The sequence below is a fragment of the Mustelus asterias genome, chromosome 10, assembly GCF_964213995.1.
Source record: "Mustelus asterias chromosome 10, sMusAst1.hap1.1, whole genome shotgun sequence".
NCBI lineage: Eukaryota > Metazoa > Chordata > Chondrichthyes > Carcharhiniformes > Triakidae > Mustelus > Mustelus asterias.
Window position 1 is genome coordinate 101,476,567 of NC_135810.1, and position 20,027 is coordinate 101,496,593.

At 42.7% G+C, this 20,027-nt stretch overlaps 1 protein-coding gene across 1 annotated transcript; it reads right to left on the bottom strand.

Annotated features, from left to right (window-relative positions):
• Window positions 1-277: 277 nt before the first annotated feature.
• On the bottom strand, window positions 278-7,913 carry alg11 (ALG11 alpha-1,2-mannosyltransferase). Its single transcript, XM_078222332.1, has 4 exons — window positions 7,855-7,913; window positions 5,997-6,230; window positions 2,686-3,614; window positions 278-1,433 (listed from the first exon to the last, which is right to left on the bottom strand). Exons 1-4 carry the CDS (start codon window positions 7,890-7,892, stop codon window positions 1,156-1,158), a joined length of 1,479 nt encoding a protein of 492 aa, XP_078078458.1. The 5' UTR covers window positions 7,893-7,913; the 3' UTR covers window positions 278-1,155.
• Window positions 7,914-20,027: the final 12,114 nt, after the last annotated feature.

Genomic DNA, 20,027 nt, shown 5'->3' on the forward strand with positions numbered 1-20,027 from the left:
CAGGGCACTCTCCTGATGAAGCAGACTGTGGCCAGTCACCTTGGGAAAGACTGGGACCTTACTTAGTAATAAACGATTGGATAGCAATGAAACCCAATTGCAAAAATGCTATTGCCTACAATAGCAGTGACTGACACATCCAACCCTTGACAAGAGGAAGGGACCCAAAGAAGAGAAAATTATGCACTTTTACATTTGTTTGAAAACACTTCTTTTTAAAAAATTGAATGTAATTTATCTTGTTTATGTGAGATTTAAAAACAATGTGGGTTGGATCGACAGGTCTCAAGGAATACATTTAATTAATTTTACAAATTACAGGAAGACAACTAAGCTTTTGAGACATATCTTCATAATGTTATATTCAAACTTGTTCTTTTGGTGCTTCTGCAATTACTCTCCCTGCACCCATTACCAGGAGCTGTTCTAATTTATGTTCCCCTTCAAATATTAACAGGTCGTTTCAAGCATTTATTTTTACCTTTTCCTATTTCTTGTTGTTGATTCCCAGTGACCCATGTGTGCAGACATGATGAGATCTGAATCAGATCTAGTTATTTTATAGCTAAACATCTTAGTGTTATTTTTGGAAACATCCAGAATATTGAGAGTATTCCAGGCGCTGTTTTCCTTTATATATATTCCACAATTGACCTCGTTGCAGCAAATGAAGGTAAGTGGGGTACAGAGGCCCACTCTGCATCACTGCTCTGCCATCTCTCTCCCTTGCAGCTGGTGCCCAGTGTATAATGATCGATTATCGCAGTTTGCAGAATAACTATTGTGCATCTTCATCTAACAAACAAGAACGCTGCGTGGAGGATTAGTATACCATATGACTGTTATACTTCAATATTCGAGCGGTCATTAATGTCTTTTTCATTTATACATCCTGACACACAGATGTGTTGTTAATGTTGTTAATAATTGAAGCTTAGTTATGCAAGTAAACATAAACATAGGGATTTTCATATCCATTTTCTCTTTCCCTATATACAAAATAGGAGCAAGTACAAGTTTGCTTCAAGTTTTTATATGAGAGTTTCAATACAGCCATTGAAAGCCTTTTCAAATATACACAAACCATGGCATTACAGTGCATCGTATCTCTATCCTCCCAACTGTTTCCATTTATTTACATTGTTAATAATTATATCACCTTGTGTTAAAAAATGGTTCCACAGCAGATATAAAAGATGTTTCAAACTCCTGATCGGAGAATCTGCTCACAGACTGACGAGCATTCTTCCTAATCTCCAGTCTCTTTTCAGGTGACAGTGACAGAATGGTATCCACAGCATTAGCGTAACTTTCTTCACTGTCTGCCAGGAAACCCGTCTCAACTCCATCATGTGGCACTACTATATCTAGCTTGGGCCCTCCTGAATTATGGGCCAGAATAACAGTTCCTGCTGCCATGCATTCAACCACCCCTACAAAAACAAAATTGCAGAATGAGTAAATGGTCACGTTCAATAACACAGCCCGTGCACAGCTCATGAACTACAAGCGACAATAGTTGCCATGGCTGGAAATATTCTAGAAGTTGAATTAGATAATCAGTTTGAAGTACAATGAATTTATTGCACAAATAAAAAAGCTACATTTTTAAAAACTTAAATCGGCAGTCATATTTAAATTGAACACTTTTGTTAGAACAATCAATTGGCGGTACCAGTACACAGCTCATTGTGAAATGACAATCTGAATATTTCAAAACAGCTGTGTAATGGGCAAGTAGAGCTGTAAGTTATCTTTTGACTGCCCCTATCTTTTCTGGTAAGGTTCTAGGTTCCTTCTACAGAAGCCTCACGGTTGCCGTTAAATGTTTCCTGGGTACAGGTTTATAACAATGAGTTCCTGACTGTAGTCAGGCAATGAGTGAAAAAAACAGTAAGTGAATGACAATTCACGTTGCAAGACTCTGGAGATGAAGCCAGATTCTGGCTTCATTCATTATTTACTGCTCGCCTCAATTTTCTTTCACTCAACTGAAATTCTAATCTCATGTCTGACCACATTTTATCTTTCCTCTCAGTTACTGAATGGATTGTTCAGGTTTTACTACACTGTGGTAACAAATCATATAAAGCCCTGTTGCAACAACTCAAGGGACTTCTTCATCAAAGGATTGCAGCCGCAACTAAACATCGTCTTTGCCTATAGTTCTTACTGAGTGAAAATGCAGAAGGAATGAATTAACACCGGACGCTGGGCAGAAGCCTTTTTAATGAGCAGAAACCCCACCCTTTAACATAAATCAGAGACTGAATGTGCTTTAGGAATTCATCGTCTGCTGACCTTCCAAAATGGGCACAAGACACAATTAAAGCAGAGAGCCGGACAGCCAATTGCCATGAAATATGGAGGGAAAGCTGATCATTGTTCCTGGTTGGAGCAAATTAGCATGGTTCCTTGCTGGATGTAATGGTGTTAGCTGCCAGAATCGCAAACATTCTCAAAATGTAATGCTACCAAGAATCATTTGAGAGTTACAATTACTAACAAAAAGATTGTTCGTTTAGAGCTACATTTCAAGTACAGAGTTGTAAATACTATTTTTTCTCTCACAACTTGTATGCGTCTTTAAAAATGATCTATAGGTCAAAATAATCGAGCTACAATCACTCCTGAAATATATAGGTAATACTAAAACCAATATATATGATTTAACAGCATTCTTACCTATACCAAAATGTTCATTCCACATGGTATGCAGTCCAACAGTGGCTTCAGCTAGATGTTTTTTAAGTTCTTCAAATGAAATGTTAATCTCAAACTCAACATTTTCTGTAACTCCCAGATTATCGCACAGTTCTTTCAGCTGAGATACTCGTTCTTCATCATCTGTGTTACGGCAACCTCCAATTAATATTAGCTTCACAGCTAACTGCTGAGCCCTCTTCATCTGAAGCAACTGATAGAAAGCTTTGATTTGGAGGGAATGGTCCTTCTCTGGCCGAAATTGGCCAATTGAAACAATGGAATGTTCTGTCTTTTTACTGTCATCTTTTAAAGGAATATCCAAGAATGTCTGTACATCACAGGGTGGATAGACAACGTTGGTTCGGTCACCAGCATTCCAAAGAGCAAGGATATGATTCAGTGTCCATGTAGAATTTACCATTATAACGTCACTGCAAGAACCAACTAATCCATATATCCAAGCAAAGATATAATAGTATAAAAGTTTGAGATTGCTCAGTATAGGATTTGTTGATATAAAACTTGCATTGTTAAACCTTGGATTCCTGTCTCTCACCACAGAGAGCATGTCTGTGCTGATGGTAGGGTAGTGAACGTAGCACCCCACTTGGCAGCCTCCCAAGTACTTGAAGAGAGGAAATGTGTATGCATAGCCCATGGAATCTATAAAGATATCAGGTACACACTTCATCAGGGCCTCCCATCCAAGCACGACAGACCCCAGACTTTGACCGAGCAGAGTAAAATATGGATAAAGATTAGCTTCAACAAGATACCGTTTTTCAAGGAAGATGAACTGAACAGGTTGAAGAAGTTTGATATTAAACCGCCTGTAAGCTCCATCAAGAATTTCTTGATCCGTGGCATTTTTATCTCCAGTATAAATAATAACTATGATATCTTCGTACCTGTGAATTTCACAAATGCATACATTTCAGAACAGTTTGATATTAAATGTGCAGTAGTGGAGAATGCTTTGCAGGATATTTGAGAGTTCTGATATGCAGAATGAAGCATTAACAGCATTGTGATGCAATAGGGATTTTATCAGACATTTTGAATTTGAATATTAATTTTAAAAATGGCTAAACTTGATTGTAAATTTTATTTGTGAATATTTGCTGGGGTGTAAATCTCCAGCATGGACTACATTGTGGAAACGTTTGTACAATGACTTGCATTTACACAACACCTTTAGCATAAGAAAATTTCCCAAAGCATTCCACGGATGTAATCAGAAATAAATCAACAAGAAGGCATTTGGACAAGTGACTAGCTTTGGACAAAGAGGATTTTAAGGAACTTCTTAAAGGAGGTGGTGTGGCTTATGGGAGGAATTGCACAGCTTAGGGTTGAGGCACCAGGAGCAAGTGTGGGGCTTGGAGGAAGCAAGAGTTGCAGGAAGGCACAATCCGCTCAGGGTTGTAGAGCTGGAAGAGGTCACAAAAGAGGACAAAGAGATAATAACAAAGATCTCAAATGGAGATATTTGAACCATGGGCATGAATTTGGAATTATTAGGTTGTGAATATTTTGTTTCTTCCATGGGATGGAGGCATTGCTGGTTAGACCAGCATTTAATGCCCATCCCTAATTGCCTTCAAGGTGGTGGCGGCGAGCTGCCTTTTCAAACCACTGCTGCCCATATGGTGTAAGTATACCCTTTGTGAAGGAGTCCCAGGATTTCTTTGACCTAGCGAAAGTGAAGGAATGGTGATATAGTTCCAAGTCGGGGATGATGAGTGGCTTGGATGGGAACTTGCAGATGGTAGCATTACCATGGATCTGCTGTCCTTTTTCTTCTAGGTGGTAGAGGCCACAGTTTGGAAGGAGCCGTCTTGGCGAGTTGCTGCAGTGCTTCTTGTATGTGGTATACACTGCTGCCACTGTCCACTGCTGGAGGAAGTGAACGCTTAAATTGGTGGATAGGGTTCCATTCAAGCAGGCAACTTTGTCTTGGATGATATCAAGCTTCTCAAGTGTTGTTGGAGCTGCATTCATCTAGGCAAGTGGAGAGTATTCCAAGACATTCCTGACTTCCGTCTTGTTGATGTGTTCAAAGATGTGCGGGTTAGGTTGATTGGCCATGCTAAAATTGCCCCTTAGTGTCCTGAGATGTGTAGGTTAGAGGGATTGGCGGGTAAATGTGTAGGGATATGGGGGTAGGGCCTGGGTGGGATTGTGGTCGGTGCAGACTCGATGGGCCGAATGGCCTGTTTCTGCACTGTAGGGTTTCTATGATTTCTATGATAGTGGACAGGCTTTGGGGAGTCAGGAGTAAGAGTTACTCTCCTCAGGATTCCCAGCCCTGATTTGCTCTTTCAGCCATAGTATTTATATGGTTAGTCCAATTCAGTTTCTAGTCAATGGTGACCCCCAGAATACTGCTAGTGGGGATTCAGTAATGGCAATGTCAATGAATGACAAAGGGAGATGGTTGGTGTCTGGCATTTTGTGGCACAAATATTAATTGCCACTTATCAGCAAAACTCTTGAATGTGGCCCAGGTCTTGCTGCATATTGGCACAGATTGTTTCAGTATCTCCGAGGAGTTGCAAATGGTACTGAACCTCGAGCAATCTTCAGCGAACATCTCCACTTCTGACCTTTTGATGAAAGGAAGGTCATTGATGAAGCAGCTAGAGATGGTTGGGCCTAGGACACTAACCTGAGGAATTCCTGAAGCAATATCCTGAGACTGAGATTATTGGCTTTGAACAACCACAATCATCCTCCTTTGTACTAGGTATGACTAACCAGAGAAGAATTTCCCTCCCCTATTTCCATTGATTCTATTTTGCCATGGCTCCTTAATGCTACACTCAGACAAATGCTTTCTTGATGTCAAGGGCAGTCACTCAGCTACCTTCTTGAGTTCAGCTCTTTTGTCCACGATTGGACAAAGGCTGCAATGAGATCAGGAGTCTGCGACCCTGAGCACCAATGAGCAGGTTATTGATGTGTAAGTTTTACCTACGTTTTGTCACCCTGAAGTCATAAGAACATAATAAGAACATAAGAACTAGGAGCAGGAGTAGGCCATCTGGCCCCTCAAGCCTGCTCCGCATTCAATAAGATCATGGCTGATCTTTTCGTGGACTCAGCTCCACTTATCCGCCCACTCACCAGGGTAAGGTGGGTCATAATTGAATCGAAATAATGCTCAGGATTACTTTTCCTTTTTCACCTTGTATTCTACATGTTTAAAATTATACCACAACCGTATTGTCCCTTGAAAGCAAATAACTAAAAATGTTACCTAGACTCCAAATGAAGAAATTGGGACTCACCTCTTCTGCAAAGCTCTTATTGCACACCATAAAACCCTTTCACCTCCACCTCCAGCATTACAGTAGGGGTGAAAGAATGCAACCACTGGTGGCATCTTGCCATATTTTCTTGGACCTTGTGTTATTTTCTTCTTTGGGCAGATCCAGAATCGAATATACAGTAAAACAACCACAAGGGTGAATGATAAGCCAGCGGTTACGAAAAGCATAGGAATGATCAATGAGAACATAAACCTAGCAGAAAGAACAACAGGTTATGAACAGCTAATTGTTATATGAACAGACTTTTAAAGGCTGCAATTGCACATCAATTTATTACAAATTGATTTTTCACCCATAACCTCTTTTCACATCTGCTCAGATACTGCAGCCTGACACACCAAAGCAAACAGAAATGTCGACAATGGTCCTGCTCTGCCCAAAGGATAAACCAACCTGGGGCAATTAATAGGGCGACATGGTGGCACAGTGGTTAGCACTGCTGTCTCACAGCGCCAGGACCCAAGTTCAATTGTGGCCTCAGGTGACTGTGATGTTTGCATGTTCTCCCCGGAACTGCATGGGTTGCCCTTCAGTTTCTTCTCACGCTCCAAAGATGTGTAGGTTAGGTTGATTGGCCATGCTAAATTGTCCCCTCAGCGTCATGATAAATTAGCAGCATAAATACATGGAATTAAGAGGATAGGACCTGGGTCTGATTGTTATCGGTGCACACTCGATGTGCCAAATACCCTCCTCCTAATCTTTTGACAACCGTTACATATGCCAACACATTTGTACAAATAAATTTACATACAGTACTGAGCTAACTCAGAAGAAGGTAGCATGCTGATTTGTTTTAATGGAAAACAGAGCAGATAACTTGCATACAGGAAGACTACCATCCTAATAGATTACTGATAAAATAAAGCAAGGCAAAAAATATTGCACATCAGATGTGTGCCGATGGCACAAAATGGGGTGGTATCAAAGCAGCATTTGTTCTTCCATTTCATCAGGGTCAATGAATCAGGTATATAATGGGCAGCTGATATTGCCTAACATATGCCATTGCAGGAAGCTACCATTAGCCGTTTAGGTGCTAAGAATCAGGCAACCTTATTTATGGGATGGCTTGCACAATCTGAAACAGTGCAATATGATTATATAGAATATTTCTTAAAACTGTCTACATTGAGGAAATGTGAGAAGCAAGGTGCAAACCAAATGGCATGGATCACACTCAGTTAAAACAAACTGAGCAAAATTTAACTTTTAAATTCTAAACATCAAACCAGCATAAATCTAATCAATATTCATGAGATGTGGCAGCTGTACTCTTTTTGATGAAAAAGCTCATGTCTACCATTTTGAACTGTCAACATCAGAGATATGTTAATGACACAAGAATAATAGAATAGAAATCCATTTCACTAAAGAGACAGTGTTCTGTGAGCAGAAGAAATGGTTTAGTGATCAGTACATCCAAAAGGAAATCCATTAAAAATCTGAAGAAATGAATCGATTACAGGAATCTTCTGACGAAAGCTCCCGTGGCAGCTTGCTTGTTGAAAAACACAGTCTCACAACACCAGGTTCAAGTCCAACAGGTTTATTTGGTAGCAAATGCTTTCGGAGCGCTGCTCCTTCGTCAGGTGGTGTGGAGAAATGCTCACAAGCAGGGCATACAGAGACACAAACTCAATTCACAGAATAATGATTGGAATGCATCAAGAGAAGAGAAAGACCATTCGACCCCTTCCCGCAAATACCAACTTGCCCACTTTATCGTGATAAAACTGCTTGTAACAGTCTCCAATATCCTCACCTGACATTATTTATTATCCCCCCCGCTGAAAACAAGCAGCATTTTACTCACCTCAGAAATTCACAGAGACACCAACCCCCAGCCGCCATCTTGGCGAGGCGAACCTTCACCCCGGAAGCGATTGTTCTCTGCACTTCCCGGCCTGAACGTCGCATTTTTTTTTTAAATTGCTCTCTCAGTAACATATACGCATTCATATTAATTTTATCAAGAATTAAAAAAAAACAATTTCTAAAAGCAAAGTGGAAAAAGTTAGGCGGTTGCCAAGCAACCGATGTTCGAAACGCTCATTGGCTGGCTGCTGACCAGTTGACGTCACTCGCGACGTGCTGGACGCAGTGACGTCACTAGCTGGGTCCCCGCCCCCAGCCCAGCCCCGCCCCCTCCCCGGGGTTGATGAGTCAGTGACAGGTGACTGGAACAATGAGTTGCCCCAGTGCAGCCTCAGGACCTGGTGCATTCCAGCCGCTGCATTGGACACAAACCTAATGCGTGTGACCTTAGACACGAACTCTAACACATAAAAAATACATACACCTAGTTTACCGTCCTCTTTTGCACAATTTAAAAAAAAATAAATGTACTACTCAGAGTGATTTCAAGAAGAAATTAAAGTCATTAATCACAAGTAAGGCTTACATTAACACTGCAATGAAGTTACTGTGAAATTCCCCGAGTTCCGGCACCTGTTTGGGTCAATGCACCTAACCAGCCCATCTTTCAGAGTGTGGGAGGAAACCGGAGCTAGCCGGAGGAAATCCACGCAGACACGGGAAGAACATGCAAACCCCACACCGACAGTGACCCAAGCCGGGAACCAAACCCATTGAGGCAGCAATGCTAACCACTGTGCTACCGTGCCACCCCCATCAGTAGTCATAGAAATTAGTAGTCATAGAAGTAGTCATAGAATCCCTACAGTGCAGAAGGAGGCCATTTAGCCGAGCGAGCCTGCACCAACAACAATCCCATTCCCGCAACCCCACGTATTTACCCTGCTAATTCCCCAGACACTAAGGGGCAATTTAACATGGCCAATATACCTAACCCGCACATCTTTGGACTGTGGGAGGAAACTGGAGCACCTGGAAGAAATCCACACAGACACAGGGAGAATGTGCAGACTTTGTACAGACAGTCACCTGAGGCCGAAATTGAACCCAGGTCCCTGGTACTGTGAGGCAGCAGTGCTAGCCACTGTGCCACTGTGCCACCCATCACTGTGCCATCCATTAGACATAACTCTTAGGGCTAAAGGGATCGAGGGATATTGGGGGGGGAAGGCAGTATCTGGACATTGAATTTGATGATCAGCCATGCTTAAAATGAATGGTGGAGCAGGCTCAAAGGACTGAATGGGACTCCTGCTTCTAGTTTCTATGTTTCTATCCACCTCTCTCAATTTACACCCATTCAAATAATAATCCGTCTTCCGATTTTTGCAACCAAAGTGGTTAACTTCTTGGTTCTATTTTCTATGCTTTCTGAACAAAGTTAAATCCTTTACCTCTTGTCAGTTAAGTCTTAAGAAACATTGGGTGCAGTTTTTAGTATGCGATTGGGTATTCTTTTGTCCTTGTGGGGGGCATTTTCCCATTGGCAGGCATCTCATCAGGAGGGCGGCCGGTAGCACAGTGGTTAGCACTGCTGCTTCACAGCTCCAGGGTCCCAGGTTCGATTCCTGGCTCGGGTCACTGTCTGTGTGGAGTTTGCACATTCTCCTCGTGTCTGCGTGGGTTTCCTCCGGGTGCTCCGGTTTCCTCCCACAGTCCAAAGATGTGCAGGTTAGGTTGATTGGCCAGGTTAAAAAAAAAATTGCCCCTTAGAGTCCTGAGATGCGTAGGTTAGAGGGATTAGCAGGTAAAATATGTGGGGGTAGGGCCTGGGTGGGATTGTGGTCGGTGCAGACTCGATGGGCCGAATGGCCTCCTTCTGCACTGTAGGGTTTCTATCTATGAAATGAAAGGGCACTTGAGTCCGTGGAAAAAGTTTCTGGCAAATTTAATTCCATGATGGAGAGAAGCTGTGGGCTATTTTTAAACACCGGCAGCGTTTGATATGCATTTTAATCTGTTTTAGACCATGCTACCATGTCTTTGGGAATTCTTTGTTCACAATTTCATGTCTCTGAAAGATTCGAAGGTCTTGCATTTATATAGCATCTTTAATGCAATAAAACATCCCAAAGTGTTTCACAAGAGTGTGATCAAACAATTCAACACTTAGCTACATAAGGAATTTTTTTAAAAAGTGCTGTAAATGAGAGAGAGATTCAGAGAATTGGCCAATTTTGATAACTGAATTATGAGAATATTGTGCATCAAAATGCTGCCTCACAGCGCCAGAGACCTGGGTTCGATTTCTGGTTTGGGTCACTGTGTGATGTCTGCACGTTTTTCCCATGTCTGCGTGGGTTTCCTCCGGGTGCTCTGATTTCCTCCCACACTCCAAAGATGTGCGGGTTAGGTGGATTGGCCTTGCTAAATTGCCCCTTAGTGTCAGGGGGACTAGCTAGGGTAAATGCATGGGGTTAGTGCAAACTCGATGGACTGAATGGCCTCCTTCTGCACTGTATGATTCTATTCTATTCTAAATTCATCAGCTGAGGTTATGTTAAAATTATGTATCTGATTTTATAAATTGCTCTCAGAAAGTTTTGAAGCAAGTTTTTGGAGGGATACTAGTAAAAACAATCATTTTTGGGAAATTCACAGTGTGTATGACACAGCAATTCACCCTTCAGTAGATCTGAAATATTTTGTAAGGATTGTCCTGTGCATTTCAAACAACATTTTGAATTGCTGCTACTTTATTTTGTGCTTGGTTTTACATTTCGTGACATTGCCTTTGTGTCAGACCTGGAGTTGCTATGATACTACCTGCCCTTTGGATTGTTTAAATCCTTTACCTCTTGTCAGTTAAGTCTTAAGAAACATTTCGTGACATTGCCTTTGTGTCAGATGTTGAGTTGCTATGATACTACCTGCCCTTTGGATTGTTTAAATTCTTTACCTCTTGTCAGTTAAGTCTTAAGATGACACGAAGGTTGGTGGTGTTGTGGATAGTTTGGAGGGATGGCAGAAGCTACAGCGTGACATAGATAGGATGCAAGACTGGGCGGAGAAGTGGCAGATGGACTTCAATCCGGGTAAATGTGTAGTGGTACATTTTGGCAGGTCAAATGGGATGAAGGAGTATAATATCAAGGGTAAGACTCTTAGCAGTGTAGAGGATCAGAAGAACCTTGGGGTCCGGGTCCATAGGACTCTTAAATCGGCCTCGCAGGTAGAGGAGGTGGTTAAGAAGGCATATGGTGTGCTGGCCTTCATCAATCGAGGGGTTGAGTTTAGGAGTCGGGAGATAATGATGCAGCTTTATAAGACCCTCGTCAGACCCCACTTAGAGTACTGTGCTCAGTGCTGGCCGCCTCATTACAGGAAGGATGTAGAAATTATTGAAAGGGTGCAGAGAAGATTTACAAGGATGTTGCCTGGATTGGGTGGCATGCCTTATGAGGATAGGTTGAGGGAGCTCGGTCTTTTCTCCTTGGAGAGACGAAGGATGAGAGGTGACCTGATAGAGGTGTACAAGATGTTGAGAGGTATAGATCGGGTGGATTCTCAGAGGCTTTTCCCAGGGCTGAAATGGCTGCTACGAGAGGACACAGGTTTAAGGTGCTGGGGAGTAGGTACAGAGGAGATGTCAGGGGTAGGTTTTTCACTCAGAGGGGGGTGGGTGAGTGGAATTGGCTGCCGTCAATGGTGGTGGAGGCAAACTCGATAGGGTCTTTTAAGAGACTTCTGGATGAGTACATGGGACTTAATAGGATTGAGAGTTATAGGTAAGCCTATATATAGGCCTAGGTAGGTAGGGACATGACCGGCGCAACTTGTGGGCTGAAGGGCCTGTTTGTGCAGTAATTTTTTCTATGTTTTATGTTCTATGTTCTAAACATTGGGTGCAGTTTTTAGTATGCGATTGGGTATTCTTTTGTCCTTGTGGGGGGCATTTTCCCATTGGCAGGCATCTCATCAGGAGGGCACTTGAGTCCGTGGAAAAAGTGTCTGGCAAATTTAATTCCATGATGGAGAGAAGATGTGGGCTATTTTGAAACACAGGCGGCGTTTGATATGCATTTTAATCTGTTTTAGGCCACGCTATCATGTCTAGAGGATGCTGTAAATAATTACTAGCTTTGCCTGTGATATGAGTGAAGAAGATTAAGTAGCTGCTGCATTTTAACATTCAGAAACCTTTTGGCAATTAACTGTATATTTCAAAACAATATGGAGCAATAAATGTCCAACATCATCTTTATATTTTGAAACATGCTTGGAATTTCAAATAAACATGGTTTCAAAAGCTTAATTGTATCATTGTTGCAAAAGTGATTTTGTGTCGTATTTCACAATGTAAATGGATTTACTATGGCTTGCATAATTATATGCATTCTACCCATTCATTTATTTGTAATTCATTTGTGGTATGAATAAATAAATGCTCTTCTATAGCAGATAAGCTATCTCTCAGAAAAATCCCAAATGCATAATGTACATTGATAAGTTTGCAGTAACCTATGTAAATTATCTGCTTTTGTTAAAGTAATTAGTCACAAGTAGGCTAACATGAACACTGCAATGAAGTTACTGTGAAAATCTCCTAGTCGCCACACTCCAGCACCCGTTCGGGTACACCGAGGGAGAATTTAACATGGTCAATGTATCTAACCAGCACATCTTTCGGATTGTGGGAGGAAACCAGAGGAAACCCACGCAGACACAGGGAGAATGTGCTGACTCCGTACAGACAGTGATCCATGTTAGAATGTAACCGGTGACAACTTTGTATTGAATGCAATGTGACCAATGGGAGCAAGATGGAAGGGTCAGCTGACCCAGTAAAACATGGAACCAATTAAAGAGTGATGTAATAGTCAGCTAACCAGCTGATTCACTATAAATAAGAAACTATGTAGAATTGTGGAGAGCTTGGAGTGGCCCAGGGAGAGGCCCCAAGTTTGGAGTAATGATGTTTCTTTATTAAACCCTTTCTTTGATTTACAAGTTGGAGTAAGTTTTGTTGTATTTTCATTAGCTGCATTTTGAAGAGTTCCTTCTGAAGGAACAACCCAAGCCAGGAATTGAACCCAGGTCCCTGGTGCTGTGAGGCAGCAGTGCTAATCACTGTGCCACCATAGCAAATGTAGATTTATGGCAGTTCAATCAATGATTATTTTGTTTGTTTTGCCTATTGCTAGTTCAGGTAAGAATAGTGGCAAGAAACACACTGGTCTTCAAATATTACAGCGGGATCTTAAACTATCAACCAAATGACTGGACTTAGCAGATTGGATTTTTTTAAAAGATCCCATCCAAAGAATAGCACTTCCAACAGTGAATAGAATGGTTTTAGAATTGAGGGTGAGGAGAAATTTCTTCACCCAGAGAGTAGTGAATGTGGTGGAATTCGCTACCACTGAAAGTAGTTGAAGACAAAAGGTTGTGTGATTTCAAGAAGGAATTAGATATAGTTCTTGGGGCTAAAGGGACCAAGGGATATGGGGGGGAAGGGGGGATCAGGATATTGAATTCGACGATCAGCCATGATCAAAATGAATGGTGGAACAGTCTTGAAAGGGCCAAATGGCCCATTCCTGCTTCCGGTTTCTTTGTTATAGCACAGAAGGTGGCCATTCATCCCTTTGTGTCCATGCTAGCTGTTTGCACAAACAACTCAGCTTAGACCCTTTCCCTTTCAGTCTTGCACTTTTTTCCCTTTAGACAATTATCCAAGATTGAATCTGCCATCATCAAACTCTCAGGTTCTCCAGATATGAATCACTCACCTCATTTTTAAAAAATCCTCATGTCTGCTTTACTTCTTTTGTCATTTGCCTCAAATTTTTGGTGTCCTTCTTCCAATAAAAACAATTTCCCTTCATCGATTTTGTCCAGATCTCTCACAATTTTGAGCATCTCTATCAAATCTCCTCTCAACCTTCTTTTTCCAACCTCAGCTTTTTGAGATACTGCCTGACCTGCTGGGTTTTCCCAGCATTTTCTCTTTTTCAGATTTCCAGTATCCGCAGTATTTTGCTTTTATTTAGTACTAATATGTTTACAGTGAACGGAGTGGGAATGGAGGGATACAAAAGAATGGTCTAGTTTGGACTAGGGAGTGGCGCGGGCTTGGAGGGCCGAAGGGCCTGTTCCTGTGCTGTATTGTTCTTTGTTCTAGTTGCCGCTGACCATTTGTGGGCTGTTGAGCAACAATTTGCTGTCGTCGGGAGATTGATTCAGTGTGTTGCCCTCTACAGGGGATCCATGCTGTATGTGAGCGGGGCAAACAGCAGTGTGGCTCTTCAACCAATTAAACTGAATAATCCTCACTGAGAAATGCAGAGTCTAAACCAGAAATTTTAAATTAGAAATGTTGGAAATGTTCAGCAGGTCAGGCAGCATCTGTGGAGGGAGCATTTTCAAGTTTGCTGATGACACCACCGTAGTGGGTTGGATCTCAAACAATGACGAGACAGAGTACAGGAATGAGACAGAGAATCTATCTGATGAACTGGTGCGATGACAATAATCTCTCCCTCAATGTCAACAAAATGAAGAAGATAGTCATCGACTTCAGGAATATTAGTGGAGTACATGCCCCTCTCTACATCAATGGGGACGAAGTAGAAAGCTTCAAGTTTTCAGGTGTCCAGATCACCAACAACCATGCCAACACTATAGTTAAGAAAGCCCACCAACGCCTCTACTTTCTCAGAAGACTAAGGAAATTTGGCATGTCAGCTATGACTCTCACCAACTTTTACAGATGCACCATAGAAAGCATTCTTTCTGGTTGTATCACAGGTTGGTATGGCTCCTGCTCTGCCCAAGACCGCAAGGAACTACAAAAGGTCGTGAATGTAGCCCAATCCATCACGCAAACCAACCTCCCATCCATTGACACTGTCTACACTTCCCGCTGCCTCGGAAAAGCAGCCAGCATAATTAAGGATCCCACGCACCCCGGACATACTCTCTTCCACCCTCTTCCATTGGGAAAAAGATACAAAAGTCTGAGGTCGCGTATCAACTGACTCAAGAACAGCTTCTTCCCTGCTGCCAAGGAAGTCTGCCATCAGACTTTTGAATGGACTTGCCTCGCACAAAGTTGATCTTTCTCTACACCCTGGCTATGACTGTAACACTACATTCTGCACTGTCTCCTTTCCTTCTCTATGAACGGTATGCTTTGTCTGTATGGCATGCAAGAAACAATACTTTTCATTGTATACTAATACATGTGACAATAATAAATCAAATCAAATCAAATCATTGCAGGCTATTGATCTTTAATCAGAATTGGGCAAATGTTGGACATGCAACAGGTTTAAAGAAATTTCTGTGGCCGGAAAAGGTTATTACATGGGGAAGAAAGAATAAGAAGGGAAATCTGTGATAGGGTGGCAAACAGGAGAGATTAAATGACAAAAATAATGGAGCAGGGCAAAGGGGGTTGCAATGGGACAAGTAAAGATGTAAATGGCAACAGCAAGATCATTACCAGCACCTATTGTTTAGTAAAAATGGGAACAGCATTGTCATCTGAAGTTGACATCAGGTATGAGTCTGGAAGTCTATAGATTACAGCTTTCTGGACTCAACATCAAATTCAACAATTTCAGATTATAACTACAGCCCTTTTTTGAGAGCAGGTACTGGTAATGATTTCTGCTGTTGGTATTTACATCTCCTTTCGACTCATCTTTTGTTTCTTTTTTGTCCCATTACAAATTCCTTATGCCTTGCCCTGTTATCCCTTTGTCATTTAATCACTTCCATCTTGCGTCCTATCACAGATCTTAATTTCTGTTCATTATTCCCCTTGGACATTAAGGGGCAATTTAGCATGGCTAATCTACCTAACCTGCACACCTTTGAACACTAAGGGCCCGATTTTACCATCAAGTTGCTCCCGTTTTCGGGCGTGAAAACTTGGTAAAGTTGGGCGTGAGGAGAGTAGCGCAATCCGCGACTGCCTCCGCGCTGGTTCCCCCTTTACCAAGGGCCGAAAATGGCCGCCATCGGGACCATGCCCAAAATGGGCGTGACGTCAATTTAAAAGCATTTGCATGCATTTAAATTGACTTAATGGGCTGCACGCTCAAACTTACCGGCACCTCCCCCTTTGTCACCACGTTTGCCTGTCCAGATTCGGCGCAAAACCGACATGGTCCGCAAAGGTCCGATTCGGCCTCCAGCTTGTGAGGAGGTAAATTCCGAGCTTCTGAGGAGGTAATTTCTGGGCTTCCGGTGGCTCTCTAACTCAGATTGGTGATGGTGGGGGGGGTGGTGGAGGGAGGTGGGTCAGATGGCTATCTGGTGGGGGGGGGAGGGAGGCAGGTCAAATGGCTCTGTGGTGGGGTGGGGAGGGAGGCGGGTCAGATGTCTCTCTGGTGGGTCAGATGGCTCTGTGATGGGGGGAGGGAGGCGGGTCAGATGTCTCTCTGGCAGGTTTGATGGCTCTCTGGTGGGGGGAGAGAGGCAGGTTAGATGACTCTCTGGTGGGGGCCAGGGGGGTCTGCTGCCACTTTTCGTGTAATCGGTGGGGGGGAGGGAGGATCTGCTGCCACTCTACGTGTGATCGATGGGGGGGGAGGGGAATGGGGGGAGGGGTCCGCGATCGCTCTGGGTAGCACGGAGTGAGGGGATAAGGGGGTCAGTTATGTTGTGGGAGTGGGGCAATGTCTGTAGGAGCCAGGGGGAGGCATTGCCCAGCCCGGGAGTGATGTGGCAGGGGTGCAGCATTCTATCATTTTTTTCTGTGCATCCACAGTTGGAGGCACCAATCGGAGCTGCAGGATTTCGGGCGCATTAAGCCCCGCCCCCAGGCTTCTACAGCACGATTCAGAATCACTGCTATTTTTTCAGGCAGAGTGCGTATGGGGGTGCCTGAGAATGGGTCTAAAGGTCAGATCTGAAACACTCCCAGTTTCAAGTCCGCCCAGCGCTCAGAATTAAAATGGTAAAATAGGGCCCTAAGGGCCTATATTAGCATGGTTAGAACCATAGAACCATAGAACATTACAGCTCAGAAACAGGCCTTTCGGCCCTTCTTGGCTATGCCGAACCATTTTTGTGCCTAGTCCCACTGACCTGGACCATATCCCTCCACACCCCTCTCATCCATGTACCTGTCCAAGTTTTTCTTAAATGTTAAAAGTGAGCCTGCATTCACCACTTCATCTGGCAGCTCATTCCACACTCCCACCACTCTCTGTGTGAAGAAGCCCCCCCAATATTCCCTTTAAACTTTTCCCCCTTCACCCTTAACCCATGTCCTCTAGTTTTTTTCTCCCCTCGCCTCAGTGGAAAAAGCCTGCTCGCAGAGTATGTTAATCAACATACTCTGCACATCTTTGGACACTAAGGGGCAAACTGAGCATGGCTAATTCTCCTAACTTAGCTGGTTGTGGGGATAGGGCCTGAGTGAGATTGTTGTTGGTGCAGGCTCGATGGGCCAAATGGCCTTCTTCTGCACTGTATGGATTCTCTATTGTCTCCCACCTTGCCCTATTGCTTCAAATCTGTTACAACTTTTCCCAGAACAGTGTCCAGGTTATCGCCCCTGAAACATTAACTTTGTTCCTCTTTCCACACACATTGCCTGGCCTGCTGAGCATTTTCAGCATTTCCATTTTTATTTCGGATGTTCAGCGTGCACCGTATTCTAACAGTATGGAGAGACTGGCAATTTAGCAGGTGAGGAGTATCACAGATGGTAAGCCCCATGCCAGTACTGCTCCTTTCTCCATCAATACTGTGGCTGCAATATATTTATCCTTAAACCATTCGGCAAATGAATGGTGCAGTATATGGCATGTTGAGCCATTGAAAGTTAAGCCAGCATCTGATTCCCCAAATCCCCTCTTCTCGGCTGCTAGTTTGGTTGCTATGACAAGAGGTACCAAATAAAGCCTAACACTCCAGCAAACCGGACTGAAAAGGCTTGTGTGTAACAGTAATGAGATTCTCATGACAGTCATGTGGTTTTTAACTAATATCCACCCTGTTTAAAAAATCCATGCCCTAATTCTTTTTGCTCATAGAATTTCTCCACCACGTACTATGTGATATCCGAAGGCCCCCCTTGATTCTATGATTCTATGATATATTTTCTAAAAGGGTTGCATTTGAAATCCAAAGACTGCTGTTTTCTATAATTATGTATGGAACTTTATTAATCACAAGACGCACAAGACCGGCCACTTTCAATGTAAGTTTATTTTTCAATGTTTTACTTTTTAAAAATAGGTGTGATCTTAGTATATAAATCTTACATTTCTGTTCGAAGTACTGTGAATATTTACAGCATTCAATTAAAGCATTGCGTTTTAAGTTTTCACCAGTGCCTTGTATGGCTTTTAGTCTTCTCATTTCGGTCGACAAATTATTTTAATTAGTGGTTTATCAGCCTGATTAATGTTAATAACTGTCCTTTTATAATAGTATTGGCTAAAGAAGATAAAGAACACTATTTCCACTTGTGTCAAATTTATAAAATAAAACAACTGTAAAATTTTAAATTTTAGTCTTTATTAATTATGGAAGATTGGTGATATTTGCATGAGTACAAATTAAAAATTCAGAAAGTGAACATGTTGATAAATAGATGTATTTACTGTTGGACTTTTCTTCTATTTGTAATGTCAGATGGCGTTTGGATTTGTGACTAGACTAAAACAAGTACAATTCTTATTTTAGAGTCTTATCGATTACTAAGGTGTTTTTTTTACAGCAAAGGAACTTAAGGGGTGATTGATGGAGGAAGAGGGGAGAGTAGATATAGAAACAGACCATTTCATAGAATCATAGAATCATAGAATCCCTACAGTGCAGAAGGAGGCCATTCGGCCCATCGAGTCTGCACCGACCACAATCCCACCCAGGCCCTACCCCCACATATTTCACCCACTAATCCCTCTAACCTACGCATCTCAGGACTCTAAGGGGCAATTTTTAACCTGGCCAATCAACCTAACCCGCACATCTTTGGACTGTGGGAGGAAACCGGAGCACCCGGAGGAAACCCACGCAGACACGAGGAGAATGTGCAAACTCCACACAGACAGTGACCCGAGCCGGGAATCGAACCCGGGACCCTGGAGCTGTGAAGCAGCAGTGCTAACCACTGTGCATTTCCAGGGATTGAGAGGCCTAAAACGAGGGGCAATTTCAAATGTTAAAAAGATTTAGGGCAGCGAAGTGGAGAATCTTTTTCACAGATCGTGTTGTGAGGCTGTAGAATACAATGCCAGAGTTAGTGATTGAAGCAAGGACATTTAAGAAGTTAGATGGGTGGCTGAAAAAAAGGGGAATAAAGGGATATGGGCAAAAGTGTTATTTTGTGACAGCTCGTGCAGAGGATGAAGGTTATCTGGACTTGTTGAGCCAAACGTCCTGTTTCTCTGTTCTAATTTCTATGTAATTTAAAACCTGGAGAATTTTATTTGTTAAAGAATTATATGCTACCCTTCGAATGAGCTTTAACTGATAAGCTGTGCTATATTTTCTGATCACTGAGAAGCAATTTTAGCTTGGCATCAATGTAAAATATGTGGCATAACTAAGAGCAGAGTGGTTTCACTTTAAGTTGGGCATTGGTTATGTTGGGGAGGTAATCTCACATCTACTTGGTGTTCACAGTAGCTGCAGTATTAACTGTACAGTAAGAAGTCTCACAACACCAGGTTAAAGTCCAACAGGTTTATTTGGTAGCAAATACCATAAGCTTTCGGAGCAATGCTCCTTCGTCAGATGGAGTGGTCTCTGTTCTCAAACAGGGCACAGACACAGAAATCAAATTACAGAATACTGATTAGAATGCAAATCTCTACAGCCAGCCAGGTCTTAAATGCACAGACAATGTGGGTGGAGGGAGCATTCAACACACGTTAAAGAGATGTGTATTGTCTCCAGACAGTACAGCTTGTGAAATTGTGCAAGTCCAGGAGTCAAGCTGTGGGGGTTACTGATAATGTGACATAAATCCAACATCCCGGTTTAGACCGTCCTCATGTGTGCGAAACTTGGCTATCAGTTTCTGCTCAGTGACTCTGCGCTGTCGTGTGTCGTGAAGGCCGCCTTGGAGAACGCTTACCTGAAGATCCAAGGCTGAATGCCCGTGACTGCTGAAGTGCTCCCCCACAGGAAGAGAACAGTCTTGCC

Coding starts and splice junctions, on each gene's coding strand:
- alg11 (XM_078222332.1), bottom strand. CDS start 7,892: ATGGCGGCTGGGGGTTGGTGTCTCTGTGAATTTCTGAG. Junction 3,615..5,996: donor ATAAGAGCTTTGCAGAAGAG/GTGAGTCCCAAT, acceptor TGAAATTCACAG/GTACGAAGATATCATAGTTA. Junction 1,434..2,685: donor GAATGAACATTTTGGTATAG/GTAAGAATGCTG, acceptor TTGTTTTTGTAG/GGGTGGTTGAATGCATGGCA.